The following is a 15,840-nucleotide window of genomic DNA, read 5'->3' on the forward strand; positions in this document are numbered from 1 at the left end:
ACATTCATTGAATCAGTACTAATCTTTGTCTGATGGTGGCGCTAGAGCAAGGTATGGTTATTAGATATGGTCCATGTTAATAGCCTGAATGTGCTAAGCAAATTTCATGCCTTTGTCATTTTAGTTTCCAAGACCTATTAGACAAAGAAATCCCATCCAAATCAGGCGCACAGAGGGACAATCAGGGATTTAGTTTTTTGACATTTCTTGAGCAGGAATGTTCAGCCATGTAACAGCAGCACAACAAAATGTTGTTCAGTGTTGTTAAATTTGTATCTGATACACATGAGAGCAAGAAAAGAGTGGGGAAACTGAAAAACCTTGTGTGACTGGCTATGTTATGCATTGTTTATGGCAATCTGTGTGAAATATTAAAATAGGAGGATATCGTTAGTATCAGTAAAATATTAGTTATTAATAAAGATAAACAGAATTTGCAGTTTCATAAAACATCAACAGCATCTTTGAACTGCTTCAAAAGGTCTGATCTGCTCATATGAAATGACTGGCAACAATAGGTTGCATTGAAATGAATGGGTTCCTCACTCCTGTCTTTCTCTTGCAAAAAAATTGCAATTTTAGGGCTTAAACCTCTTCATCGCACATAAAATTGCATCAGATTTGAGTGAAAACCTGACTGCTATGAGGTTAACATACAGACCTGTAACATCTATGGGACCTGCAATTAGCATTGTTTGTGTATTGTTGCCAAACAACAGACCTGCATGCAATACCTCACTGTCTCATTACAAAAAAACATTACATGCAGACCTACAGCACTGACAGAGCCCTCATTTACAACTATAAACTGCTTTATCCACCAACTTTTGCTTAAACTGTACAGGCACTCTTTGATCTGCTCTTGTGTGTGTGTGTGCGTGTGTGTTAATTGGGGATGAGCACAAAATTCTCTTTCAATTAGCTACTGCATATGAAGTATATAAAAATAAGGGGGAGGTGTAATTGTGCTAAGAAATGTAAAAACACTTAATCTCGAGACCTAATATACCAGTCTAATGCTTTCATCATGTTTGATTGTGGTACTGCACTCTGATCTTAATAGGGACTGCAGACTCATAGGTAAACATAGCTATGCTGCAAAATGAGCACCTGCCTAAAGTGATTATTATGTAAACTTTACTGAAAGACCAAGAAAACACTGTTTGGTAGAGTCAGTGTGGTGACCTTTTCTCGATACCGGGCTTAAAAGTGACCATCACCACCGACACAGTAATTAAAAGGCAGCCCATTAACTGCATTGTTATTTTTGTTGTCATTCCAAGTCAGAGCCAAATGCTTCAAAATATCACTATCCGTGCGCTGCTGTCCCGCTCGGGACGGGCAAGAGCGTCTTCTGTCCCCTTCGCGTGAATTCGCGGTGTCCCTTTCATGCTATATTAAAAGTCATAATTTGCAAATAAGCCCACATGCATTGAGGTGAATGCACAATGGAGCTGGTTAGTGAAGAGGGGGACGGCCCGTCCAACACCACCGCACGACATTTTACAGCCGCCTCGCTCGCTGACTCCGAGCGCTCCACGGTGTCTCATTCATTTAACTTGCCTACTGTACACTGTGCTCAACGTAGTGAATTCAATACTATGGCAAACACACTACACTACTAGCAGCTCCAGCATGCTCGCACGGAAATATTTTTGTATCCACGCGCCTCAGAAAACTTCAGTGACGTTTCACAAAAGGCAGCCAATCGGACCTCGTCTTCTATTAGGACAATGAAAAGCCTCCGTCCAATCGGTGGAGCGCCAGACTGGGCGCTGGCCAATGGCGTGCGAGCCCCGCCGAGAGTAATGTTAGAGAGCTGAAGACTGAAGACACTGCGTATCGCCTATGTTCCCTCACACACAGCCATTGCAGAGCATTGAGATCCAGCGATAGTCCCTAGGTAAGTATCACACACGGAAATTCTAAGTGTTGGTAATGATGATAACGACGATAACATGTATGAATATTCTACGTATGTGTATGCCATAGTCGAATGTAAATCCTTTTACAGCTTGAAAATAATTTTGTCGCGGAGAAGCGTCAAAAAAAACAACAAAAAATAGCCGGCGCTTAGCAGGTAACGTTACATTGCCGTGCCTGGGAGTGTGGACCAGACGCTGTGTAAAATGGAAGAAATGAATATTAACCTTGACCAAATTCGACGGAAATCGTCGATTTCGTCTAAAACAAATAATTTAATATATTACAGTCGTGTCATTTTCACAAAATGGAGTCGAATCAAATGGTAGTTATCGCGTAAAAATTCAGGAATGTCGAGCGGACAACACGGTTAGCGACAATGGTAGGAGACTCACCGTTAGCTAGCCATTGGCATTGCAGTGCATTGCAAAGCCGAATGCCTGTCATCCGAAGAGTGCGGCTTTGGATACATGCAGGAAAATTTACAAAAACATAAGAAAAAGAGAGATCGTTTCAAAATACACACGTACGTGTGTTTGTTCGCCGCAACACTCTCGACAAGACGGTGAAAAAATTACCTCACGATCTGCGCTTTACTGTAATGGCTGACTGTATTCGCATAGGAGGCAAGGCAGCGAGGCAAATGGGAAGCCAGTGACAGAGGCGCAGTTCACTTCAACTTTTTCTAACCGTGTTTTCTCGCGAAACAAACCCGCAACTATAGCATGTAACGACGGCAAAAGGAATTTCAACCTCTCGTGATTCGAACGAGACCATTGCGAGATTTTTCCGATGCTCGCAAGGGGTTTAAATCGGGGATTGAAACGAAGTGGTCGCCGCGGTCGCTCTGCCCTCTATTGCATGCAGTGCAATGGCTGTGCGCTGACACAAAGAGAAGGAGCCATATTCTCCATGTTAGTGGATGAAGACGAGCGGCCATTAGGAGCTCATAGAAACCAAGTCAGTAGCACAGCCCGCTCATAGACTCAGTGCAGACCCAATGTATTACTATACAAACCGGCTAGTGCAATAGGAATCAATCGGGGAAATATTTTGTCAAGATCGCCGGCTTTTGAGGCATATTTGTCGAGTTGCAAAGCGAACTGGGAGGCGGGAGGAGACATTTGAGGGGGACTTTCTTTCATGAAGAAGGCATTCTCACAAAATGGAAGAAGAAATATTGCCGTCGTTGTTGACCTCCTTTTCCTCAACGAAAGCCTATGCGCCATTACTACTTCGGTCGACGCAGTTTAACTGGGAGTTACAGTAGCATTTAATGGGGAGAATTCAAAGGGAATTCTAACGGTTTAAAAACATTTTAGAAAAAGATGGCGAATTTTTTCCAGAATAAGAGAATAGGAAGACATGTTGCGGACGAGTGTTAAATCACGCCGGATCACAGTTTTGAAGTGTTTTATTTTCAATAAAAATGTCTTTATGTGTAATTTGTGTCTTTGTTGTGTCAAAGTTATTTCTTTAATGGGAACATTTCACAATTCAAACGGGGGGTTTCCTGTGGGCCTGTTCTTAATGCAGATGAGGTTTGACGACATTTTAGTATAAAAACACGAGGTTTTTTTTAACGCCATGTCCAGTGTTATAGGACTATAGTTTATGTTGTGCACTTGGACTTTTTTTTCTGAACTGTTGCAGTTTCGTGTAGAATCGAGACGGGGTTTAGACGTCGGGAGACTGAATCAATGCGAAGGAAATATATTTATATACGTTTTATGAGATTTCCTTCCTGAATCCGACTCGACGCGTTTTAGCCAGTTTTAAACGTCAAAAAAAAAAAATGGGAGTTGACCACGGTTCACTGAGTTTAATGTAAAAAGGCCACCGCACAAAACGCCTCGATAAATAAAAGTCATTTTGATCGCATTAGCCGCGGCCATGCTGGACGGTTTTATTTTGGCGGACTGAGTTAACGGGACCTAACTTAGTGCAGTTTGACAGCAGCGAGGGCGGGTCACCTCAGTAGTGCTATCAATATTAGCGGCCAGTGGAGGGAAATAAAAAGAAGTGTTCATTGTGTAGTACGAGGGGCATGGTGGGTGGGTCAGGAATGTATATGCTAAACAATGCATTATTTGTAGGGATCTGAATTTAGAATAGTGGTTTATAAAACAATTTTAGGAAACCGTTCGATTTTTAATATCATGTTTATGAAGCTTTTGGGATGTTGAATAACAGAATGCCCAGTTAAATCATTTTATTCTTTTTTTTTTTTTTGTCCTTTTTAGTAACGGTTATCAGGATGGGGAGAGAAGCAGGAAAGCCAAGGGGCAAGATGTCCTCCTATGCCTATTTTGTCCAGACTTGCCGGGAGGAGCACAAGAAGAAACACCCTGATGCTTCGGTGAACTTCGCCGAGTTCTCCAAGAAGTGCTCTGAGCGATGGAAGGTATGGTTATACCTGTTTCTTAAATTTCTAATTTGATTCCTGAGAATGGACAATATGCCACTCTGCATATGTTTGCCTTAGAGCAAGATGTTGTGTACAAAGTGTGTTGCTATAGACAGAACAATCACCAGTTGCCTTTTTGTTTTCAGACAATGTCTCCCAAGGAGAAGGGCAAGTTCGAGGACTTGGCCAAGCAGGACAAGGTCCGCTATGAGAGGGAGATGATGAGCTACGTTCCTGCCAGGGGAGGCAAGAAGAAGAAGTTCAAGGACCCCAATGCCCCCAAGAGACCCCCGTGAGTACTACAAGTCAGCACCACAGGGGCAGTGGACTCATGCTGTAAACATACTATGGAGCATGTTATAGTGTTTGATAATAACCTTATTCTTTCTTTCTTTTTTACCCCCCAGATCTGCCTTCTTCATCTTTTGCTCAGAGTTTCGCCCTAAGGTGAAAGGGGAGGCCCCTGGTCTGAGCATTGGAGAGGTTGCCAAGAGGCTTGGTGAGATGTGGAACGGCACCGCTTCAGAGGATAAGCAGCCATTTGAGAAGAAGGCCGCTAAACTGAAGGAGAAGTATGAGAAGGTAAAGATCCGGTGGTCTGTTGTTGCATTGATGCTTCATGTTGTGTTGCTCTTCCATGCATGTGTCTTGTTTACTCTTGACATTAATGAGGTATATTTATCATTCCTCCATCACAGGAAGTTGCAGCATATCGCCAAAAGACCAAAGGAGGCGCCGCACCAGCAGGAAAAGCCCCGGCTAAGGTAGAGAAGAAGGCAGATGACGATGATGACGACGATGACGATGATGATGAGGAGGAGGACGACTATGATGATGATGATGACGAGTAGACAATGGCGAGTGACGTCTATAGTGGTCATTTTCTTGTTTATAAAGCATTTAACCCCCTTGTACACACTTCACTTACTGAAAGAAAATACATTAGTATCCAAGGGGTAAAAAAACAACAAAACACCAACAAAAAAGGCTGTGTATATCAGTTGTTTTTATGCTGTACAGTTTTTTTCTCCTTTTTGTATAGTTAACACTACACAAGTGTCGTGTCTGTATCTTTCTGCCAGTCTTATTTTTTCGGTGATAGTTCCTAGACCACTATCCTGCCTGGTACAGTGTAAAGGGGTGGGCTTACAGTATTTACCCTATAGCTAGAGGTGCACCGCACAAAAAAAAAAAAAAAAAAAAACGTTCTGAGTTAGATCTGAGTGTTTCTTCCTTTTCTCCGTTCTCCTGTGTGTTTTTATTTTAAATGACATGTTATCAAAATTGACGTATCACAGTTGTTTTACTGATCTTTACGTACCACTGTAATAGCAAAAATAAGAAAAAAAAAACGCCTTGTTTATTGTTGAAATTTAAATTGCTTCTGATGTCAATAAACATTTTTTTTAATAAACCTGTTTTGTGTTTGTGGGGAATATGTTAAAGGTATTGCTCCTTTCCCTGTAGGTTTTTTTTTTTTTTTGCTTCTCTCCAAGTAACCTAAATACAAGATTCATAAGATGTAAAGAGTAAGACGTTTACAGCGTAAAGATCTATCTTGTATGGTAGAGTGATGAGTAGTATTAACAGCAGCTCCATGCAAACAAACTTGTTTCCTGCTCTGGTATATCAGCATATCTGCAACTGGCTAACACTTAATACACAGAAGATGATTGAAACAGTCACACTTTCAGACCATTCTGCCTGGTATATGTCTAAGACCCAAGAGTCATTCATTTTTATCTTTAGCTCCTCACTCAGTGATATAAAATGGAGTTGACTCTATGATGCTGAGAGACAATCAAATAGAACAAACCCAGGCCTCAATAAACTGCTTCTATGACTCATCACCAAAACTGTTTATGTATCGTGTGTATTTTAGCCTACTGTGGTCGAATGCAAACGAGCTGTGTGCCGGAGCTCCTTGCCCCGACGGAGGTACACTGAAAGTAGCGTTACTGTCTGCTCTGCATGCCAGCATGCATCACTGACTGTTCCTGTTTTATTTAGATACAGCTGCTTCATCTCTCACGTACTCTCTAGGTCCTATCCAGGGTAAAAAAAAAAAAAAAAGGCCATTTATATAAGAAGGATTATGTGCTTTGAAAAAACCCTGTGACATAAGAATACGGCTTGTGTGTACAAACCACTGCAATCCAAACCTAAAAAAGACACTCTCACAAACACATACTGTACATTGTGGTGACAGCAACACAGTTTCCCCCACGGGAGAGAGAGCTTATTCACATGTGGGGGGGTTACCATCCCTCAGAGCGTTCATACAAATGAGGAGCGCAGACATGTCCGTGATCTGTTGTGTAAATCCTAAGGACGCTTCTTCTTCACTAGGATCAGCCTTTGCCCACACTGATCGAGCTTTGGTGTGGAGCGGGGCTAGACGACAGGCAGGCACAGGGCAGCAGCTGACCTCTGCACTGCTCTTATGAAGCCCAGTTAGTCCCTGAAGGTGACACAGCCTCCTGCTATCCCCCGATCACTCCTCACACTTCACACATGATGCCTGCCTTTCCCGTTAAATGTACACCCAGTGGAGGATGTGCAGCCACGGTGAAATCACCCGGACCCTCCCAACCTTGGGTCATATCATGGATGTGTAGTCTACATGCGCTATTGTTCCTAAGCTAACTGGAGGCAGCCACGTACAATCAGCAAAACATGTGACAAGCTGCGAGCTGCTGTCACTGCTCATTATTATTTTCTGTGTACAGCAGACTCTGCGGTTTGGTCCCGCTCACTAGCAGTTAACATGGTGAAGCGCTCACACTCACATCCAGTGGAGCTGGCCAGCAGATGCAGTGCTTTTCAATATTGCTGCTGAGAGAGGCAGGGAAAAGGGGGGGGAAAGTATTCTGAAAACAGTTGCAGCGCCGTGCGGTTGCTCTCAGCTGTTGATCAGCGTCTGTATGGGCCTGTACAGGCCAAGAAGTGCGCATACAGTATAGCAGGCTTAGCTACACAGCGCCACTGCCGGCTCTAAAGCCCGTTAATCCCAGCCACCTGGTGTCCACTGTGCGATCTGCCTCCAATCAGTGGTCTCAGGGCGACACCCAGTGGTCACAAGGCCGCAACTGCACCAACACTGGAGGTGTCAATCTACGTTTATATTATGTATATAGCTACAGCAGTCAGTCAATATTGAAATAAGCGATTGGGATATTTCCTGAAGTACAGCAGGGATTTCCATCGGTGGAAATAAACCATATACTGCACATTTTAGTGCAAATTTAAGGAGCTTTACTGAGTATTTTTCCTTTAATGCCACGTTTACTCCACCACATTTCAGAGGGACTTCTTGTGTTATTATTATTATTTACTTAACTTCAGTGATCTCACAGCTTTAGGCACTAGTAGAATTAAGTAGGATTTTCGCAAAGGACCCCAGGCAGAGACTCGAACCCGGATACGCCCGCTCTACCAACTGAGTTGATATCAGGAACTATTTTGACTCATGCTTGCTCATTTTTCATGCAAAAACATCTAATAGTAGTACCTTCACAATTGTGATGGTTAATCATACACTTTTACTTCAAAGGATAAGCTCACCCAAAAATGAAAAATTCAGTTATTATCTTGTCATTCTCAAGCTGATGGAACTTCCGGTGAAGTTCTGTAGTCCACAAAACTTCACAGCAAAACAGTGTTAAAGCATTCTCCTAAACAACTGAAGTAGATGGAGGAAAAAACAACTGACAGAAAACTTATGTGGAACATAATAATGTACAATTTTATCAAGTCTTTTACTTAAGTATAAATTGGAGGTACTTGAACTTTTCTTTTCATGCCACATCTACTCTTACATCTGAGGGATATCTTGCACTTGCAACCCAGAGAGATGTTTCGCTTTTAATTTGTTATTTATTTAATATTTATCTAATTTAACAGGCTAATTGTGAGGTTTCAACAAAACAGGCATGTAAGTGTCAGGGTCACGGGTGACCTTTGTGGTAGTTTGGATTGAACTGGATTTTGAATGTAAAAATCTTAATTTGCTAAGTAGCTGTGTTTATAGCACATTGCAACAAATGAGACTCCAAATACAGCAAAAAGGGGTTTAGAACAGAACACCTCACAGTCTGCTCTGATCAAAAGAATCAACCAGCGTAACATTTTGATTCAAGTTTATCACTAAAGATAAGGAAGACAAAGTCAGGGCACAGAGTGTAGTTTGCTCAAGGTAATGTGGATACGCATTTTACAAGGAAATTGCTGCCCTTGAGCTGAGAGGCACATCATTCAGAACGCTTTCCCAACAGGACTCTTTATCTTATTTAGCTGTCAGTAAGCACTGGCCTTCATACCATCATTTTTCTGCAGCATCGAAAGAGAAGTAACTATCAGTTGCACTTTGAAATCGCCGACTGTTTACTGTAAAACTGCAGCTCATGTTCATGGTAGTTGGTATGCGTTTGATAAATACTGTGTGGTTCATCTATAAACGTTTGGCATTGATAAATAACTTGCAGCTGATGTTTACAACCCTTTAACATTGATTAACAAAAGGTTTATACAGCAGCTAAAAATCTAATTACCTATAAATTGACCACACATTAATGAACATTATCATAAAAAGTGTGATTCAACACTGTGTGACTGTGCTGAGAGTGATGATAGATAATAATGCTGGTAAGTCACGTGCGTGTTGTACAGTTTAATTGATCCATATACTTATAGTATACTTATTTTCTTTAGTTTTTCATTGAAAGGTCTTCTGTGTTTGTCGGTTTGCAGTTTCTTGTTGACTGAGGTTAATGATTGATCCCTCCCTCCCTCACACATATACTTTGATCTGTATTAGTGCATGTGTATTATGGCGGTGTTTTAATCGTGAAATCAAATTTGAGAAGAAACCTTATTCTTGGTGGGAATTTGATGTCTGAGATGGTGTGCAGGGATTCAGCTTTTACTCCTCCCTCCCACCGGTACACCACATGTGACACAGACAACGCATAGCTTGTCTCCTAATGTGACAAACACTGTAATTGCAGAACCTTAAAGTCTGAGCAGATGCCAGGGCACTACGACCGGAGGCTCCCCCCCCATCAAGACCCACCACCAGTAAATGACAACAATCAACAACGAGTCTGTGGAAAACAACAACTTTTCTTGAAAGGCATTCTGCACAGCCAGTACACTGCAACAGCATGAGGAGCGTATCATAACGCCGTACCTATCGAGCCTGTGCTCCTTGAAGTGAGCATGTCAAGGCTCTGCAGAGGACTGGCACAGTGAACTTTGATTAATTGCTTTTTTTGCTGGATAAGAGAAGAGATGTCCCATTGGATTGTTTTTAAATCTTTTTTATCTTCTTTTCTGTGTTGTGTCCTTGTTGAATAATGTGTGCTTTATTTCAGAACATGTTTCCATGTATGTGTGGGACCAATATAGAAAAAATAAATCCCAAATTTTACCCAATACGACATAATGAACAATGTAATCTATAGATGTTTAAGGGCACTTTGTCAGTCTTAGCTTGATAGTTATTAAAGGACTTGTTCGCCCAATAATTAAAACCGTGTCATTATCCAGAATAGTGGATTGAAGTTTCGTAGTCCTCAAAAACATTTCTAGAGCTTCAGAGGAAAAAGAGGAAAACAGTGCTGCAGCATCCTCCTGAACAACTGAAATAGATGGGGACTTGTTTTACACGTAATAAATCCAATAATAAAAATCAAAGTCATATGTAAAATGGCTGCATATGCCTTGTCTGGCATAATCCAAATCTTGGGAGGCCAAACTGTCAATCTTCAATTAAGCTGCTGAGCCCGAAGCATTAGCATGCACCCTGCCTGAAGTGGGTGCTCATGCTCAGCTGTACGTCCAGGGTGAGAAGAACAACAGCTTTCCAAATCCATTGGGGGTATCAGAGCCTCCAGAGACTTGGATCGCACCAGGTGAGCTGTTTGAAGCCATCATACGTTTTTCTTTTTGATTTTAAAACAAGTCCCCATCCTCTTCAGTTGTTGTGCAATCAAGCTTCAGAAGCGTGCTGTGGACAGTGACACGTCGCTTGACATTCCATCCACATTGGGGTGAGTAGATAATGACCGAAATGAACAATTAATATGCTGCCAGTGTAGAAACACAAATGAGTAAATGGGACATGAGAGCTGAACATGTGGAACAGGATGTGGCTCAGTGGACACATCACGCAAATGATGGACATGCACACAGATGTTCATGCAGAGACGTTGTTTAAAATAACTGCGGCGGGTGAGTGTCATCACTGTCTCTGGTTTAAAAAGCACGTCAGCCATACCACTCTTTGCTTCTGAATGTCAGCCGTGATTCAAAGCGAGGGGCCAATCAAGCGCGTCTTCTCAGTACCAGCCCACCTCTGCACCAATCATGTGAGAGCTGGTTCCCCCAGGCCATGGAGCAGGAGGTCCAGCTCTGTCTGAGCTGACTGGCTTTGCAGAAAAGCAACAGTTTTTACTTCTAAAGGGTGCTGTGCACAAATTATTTACAAGGCATATGCATGCAGAGGTGCTCTGAATGAAGAAATCTTTTAAAGATGCTTCTGCTCCATCATTTCACTCAAGCTGTTATAAAGTTCCTCCACTTGGTGATGCTGTTGCAAAGGACAAAGCTACAATGTGTTTGTGTGGTGCTCCTTACCTACCATGCTCACAGCCAGGCTTGGGGAGTAACAGAGTACATGTATGTGGATTACAAAAAAAGGTACCTGCATTGCAGTAAAGTTAAGTAAAAGAGATGTAATTTGATAACAGATACATTCGGTAAAGAAAGGGATTACTGGAAGGTACACAATATCACAACAAAGAATGATATACTGGATTGTAACCATGCACATGTGCACACATGACAATGAAGACTGAACAGTGACTACAAGTTATTAAGGTTAAATAAAAGTCATCTTTATCCAAAAGTAACTGACAGAAATCTGGTTATATTACTTTAATACTGTGATACTTGCAGTACGTTACTGACTACTTTTTGCTCACAGGTAATTCGTAATTTGTGTCAGAATACATTTTTAAAATATCCCTCCCAACTCTGTTTACAGCCCAACTGACAATTCTACAGATTAGAAAAATATAAAGGTGTCACATTTCTTGATTCTATCATGTCATATGTTGTATCGTCTTGTATGGTATCGTATTCTATCTTATCGTGTGATGTATCGTCTTGTATCTTATCATGTAATTGAATCATCTTGGATCATATCATATTCTATTGTATCGTAGGTTGTATTATCTTGTATGGTACCGTATCTTATCATATATTGTATCGTCTTGTATCGTATCATATTATTGTATCCTTTTGTATTGTCTCATATCATTGTATCCTCTTGTATTGTATCATTTTCTATCAGATCATATGTTGTAAGATCTTGTTTGGTATCATATCGTATCGTATCACATATTGTATCGCCTTGTATCGTCTTATTATCATCATATTTTGTTTAAAAAATGATTTAAAAAATCTTACAGATCAGGCAGTACAGCTGTATTATACAATGTTCAATTAATTTTCTTCTATGATTCAGAAAACATGATGCAGCTTAGAATTGAGTGTGTTACCACAGGACATTAAAAAAACAACAACTCAGAAATATGTGAGTAAATGATCATATTCTAAGTGGGAGACAAGTCTGTCACGCTGATTCAGCACTCCCCGTCCCCAACACAGCAGTACCGTCTGCGTGTGCATGTTCTTGTTTTGCTTCTTTCTTGTTTTTAAGTGAACAATGTGTTGCAAACCCTTGAGTGGGCGTCAGCACAAATGTTGAGTTCTTGTGAAATCAGATTTGTCATCCTGAACTCATGTTTCTATCTTCATGAGTCATCGGACGCCTCCTGTCAGTGTGTGCGAGCTCGTGTGTCTTTTTCTGCGCAACAGTATTGGCCTTTGGCAGCGAATATAGGAGTGCATGTGCTTGTGTTTCTATATGTTTAGATGACCTCTGAGTACTCTGAGTAACTAAATGATGGCTTGAAGCTCGCACACAGGAGGAAGGTGTGTGTAGTGTATCGGTGCGGATAAAAAAAAAAAAGACGTGTAGGCAGAAAGACGAAGAAAGTGACTAACAGTGTGCAAAAAACACGAAGCATGAATGTACTCTGTTGAAAGTCAGATAAAATGCAGGAAATTGTGTTCAGGGAAAATCCACCTTCAAACTGAATCGACAGAATTCACAGGAGACCTAGAAAGACTGTCCAGTCTTTAAGTAGAGAAGTGGAGGCTTTACTATGTCAAGACAAGACTTTCATAATTCCCCGACAACTTTGGGGAGCCCTTGACTCTACCCAGAAACTGTTTCATTCGGGCGGTTGAAACCTTAAATAATGGTGTCTAATGTATTGTATGTAAAAAAAAAATAAACAAATTCCTAGGAATTGGAACAGGAACAGGTTGGAAAAAAATGCTTTGCCAGTCTAGTTCAGGTTCCTCACGTTTTTCAAGTTACATTTTTTTTCAAACGTTCCTCAAGTTACCTTACTTGACCAACCAGCTGAACATTTCTCTCTTGACACAACGCTGTGCTTACGCTGATTAGGTTTAGACACAAAAGCAGTCAGGAAGATGTCATGTTTTGGCTGAAAATGCATGTATGGTAACCACAAATACAGAGATGACCCAACTTCCCACGAAGAAGCTTAACTTTTGTCTTTTTAGTGTCTCCATTATTCCCATCGTCCTCGGGCATGTTTTCAACAGTCCCAGTGAGAAACAAAACAGACTTGTAGACTGTTTCTCTCACTAGCTGGGTATTCAAAGTGAAAATAATTTGTGGTGGGAAAGTTAAAAAAAAACAAAAATAAACAGAAACATCAACTGCTAACATTATATCCTGCTAACGGGGCTTGACTGTCACTCTGCCTGCCGCGCTCATTTTCTGAAAATAATTACACTCCCAGCAACCTCTGCTGCAGTTTGCCATAAGTACTAATCGGCAGTATGTGGTGCAGCCACGTGCTGCACAACAGCCAAAGCAACAAACAAAGTGTAATATTTACTGACCGGCTGTTGTTTGTCCATGTTTTTCAGTTATGTGCCAACTGTGACATTTCAGTACCTCCAGTGATAATAAGCAGTGGATGGGAGTGCTGTGATTATCATCGGCTAAGCGGAAACGGACAATGGAGGGCAACGAACGCATAAGTCATGTGCTCTTAACAGCGGCGCTAAACATCCATTTATGGATCTGGAATCAATACCTTTGTTGGTTACACTCTCCCATCAGTGTGTGTCGTGTGAGTGTGTGCGGCTGTTTCATTGTTCAGACAGACAAATCAAGCTTGACACGAAGTTGAAAATGTCAGAGCGTAATGGTAATAATTAAATAACTGAAAGGGGATTGCATCAACGGAGAGATGTGAATACAAAGGGAGTGAAAAGCACAAAAAAAAAACCCCCACGAGCTTAAGTACGCTGCCGCCTCAGTATGTGGAGCATGTTGAGACTGCAGAGACGGAATGAGGTAATCAGGTCTTTACATCAAGCCGTTATAGGTTTGATTTACGCTGATTACGCTGTAAGCACAGAGCCAATATAAAAATATTTCCCAGTTGGGAATTGCATATGAGGCATTTCTGAGGTTCAGCACTTCATATACACTAATTGGATGACCGGCTGTACTGCCCCACATTACACAGGCTGAACAAACAAGCCATTATGGAAAATGAGGCTAATGTTTTAATTTTCAAGGAACCTTGTCAGTTATCTGTGAGAAAACCAGGGCCGTTTACATGGTTTGTGTGAGCAGAGGTTGTGCAGGCCGACCAGGGAACTAACTTTCTCTCCAAAACCTTCAAGCAGCATATGCAGTACCTATAGAAAACAATCACGTTTTGGCTTAGAATGACCAGCATGGTCGCCACAAACGCGGCAGCAGGAGATTGCCTTGAGGTCTCATCGGTGTCTGATTAGCCTTCGAACTCATTAATCTGTTCCTCAAACCAACCTGCGTCATAATCCATGGCGTTTCAGTTCACCGTTTGGTCTTAAAACCTCCAACGTGAGCTGAGAGGAAGGGATTGAGGATTTGGGCGCTCTTCACTGTGCACTTTGCAAGGGGTGTTATGGGTAAATATGTGCCAGTGGAATCTATTATCAGACGCTCATAAACGGATATCTTCCACGTAGGATTAGGACGCAGATTTTTGGCACAGTCATTAATGGAATGGTTATCAGCTAAAATCGTCACACTGATTAAATTTGACAACTTGATTGGATATTAGTGAAAAGCCATTATTATTACAGTGCACCCATATTCATGAAGACACGCTAGTGATGTAGTTTCACCATCGGGGACATACAGGAACAAATTAACAATGTGCATCATATAATTTACACATCATACTTCATAAAAAAACAGACTTGTATAGATTTAATCTTTTTTTTTTGTGTTGACTGAACTCCGTCACGTCAAACAGTGTGTGCGCTGTGCAGAGAAATATCCCTGGACTGTTGGAACATTTCCTGCCTTTATCTTGCATCATGAGGAAAAGATCATTTAATTTGGGATCTCTTACGCTTGCCATAATTTCATTAGGCCCACTTAAAACAATAGTTCCTCTGGTAAAATCCCTGAATCACTCACATAATTTTAGGCCTTCGGTGCTTAATCAACTTTGTGTGCCTGTGTGTGTGTGTGTGTGTGTGTGTGTGTGTGTGTGTTAGTGCGTTCACAGAAGCTTCCTCCCTTGACTTAAAGCCAGTGAATTTCAACTTATGGAAACCAGAGCAGGAAGTTAGACACTGACAGCTGAAGGAACATACACACACACACATTGATATCAGTTGTGAAAATAACATTTTATCCTATCGATACATAAAAATGACACCATCTGCATATAAATCGGTTCACTCTAAACTTTGCTCTCACAATGCTATTCCGCCCGCCACTGAGTTTGATTTTTCACAAAGAAGGGAAAGTCGAATTATGGCGCAAAGGAAGCGCACCTGCCGTTGCAAAACAGGAAGAGGCATTGTTCTCCCCGGTCGCTATCTCGAGGTAACGGTGTAACAACTGGAGTAACTGTGGAAACCATGCACTGTAAAAAAAACAGGTGCCCACTGACACAGGAGGCAAGGATGGTGGATAAGGAGCGTGAGAGAATTGTGAATGGAAGGGCTTTTACTTGATGAAAGTCGCCAGTTTTGCGCTAAGGACTGTTACCCTGCTGATATGTGTCCCCCACCTTACCGCTTGGACTCTTTCTATTTCACCTGCAAGTTACAAACCCCGCAGACTTCAGTACAACCGAGCGTTTTACTCTGCCGGTAGCCAGGCTGCAAGCTGTAACCATGGCTGCACTAACATCGATACCAGAGGACAGCCGAAAAAATATGTCTATTTCTGCTTTTTAGGGGCTCTGTGTTAAAATTTGTAACAACGCACATGCATTGATCACTTATTTATAGGACATCATGCTAACATGACGTGAAAAACGAGACCTTCCCTGTCTCTACACCCTGTAAAGCATTACCCTGCAGATTTTTCCCCCCTGTCACTGTTGGTGAGT

General features: G+C 41.6%; 1 protein-coding gene across 1 annotated transcript; it reads left to right on the top strand.

The window, feature by feature from the left end:
• Positions 1 to 1,749: 1,749 nt before the first annotated feature.
• Positions 1,750 to 5,745, top strand: LOC119031546 (high mobility group-T protein-like). The gene is made up of 5 exons (XM_037120105.1): positions 1,750 to 1,903; positions 4,167 to 4,327; positions 4,477 to 4,622; positions 4,738 to 4,912; positions 5,029 to 5,745. Exons 2-5 carry the CDS (start codon positions 4,181 to 4,183, stop codon positions 5,179 to 5,181), a joined length of 621 nt encoding a protein of 206 aa, XP_036976000.1. The 5' UTR covers positions 1,750 to 1,903; positions 4,167 to 4,180; the 3' UTR covers positions 5,182 to 5,745.
• Positions 5,746 to 15,840: the final 10,095 nt, after the last annotated feature.

Source organism: Acanthopagrus latus, chromosome 13 (genome assembly GCF_904848185.1).
Source record: "Acanthopagrus latus isolate v.2019 chromosome 13, fAcaLat1.1, whole genome shotgun sequence".
Classification (NCBI taxonomy): domain Eukaryota; kingdom Metazoa; phylum Chordata; class Actinopteri; order Spariformes; family Sparidae; genus Acanthopagrus; species Acanthopagrus latus.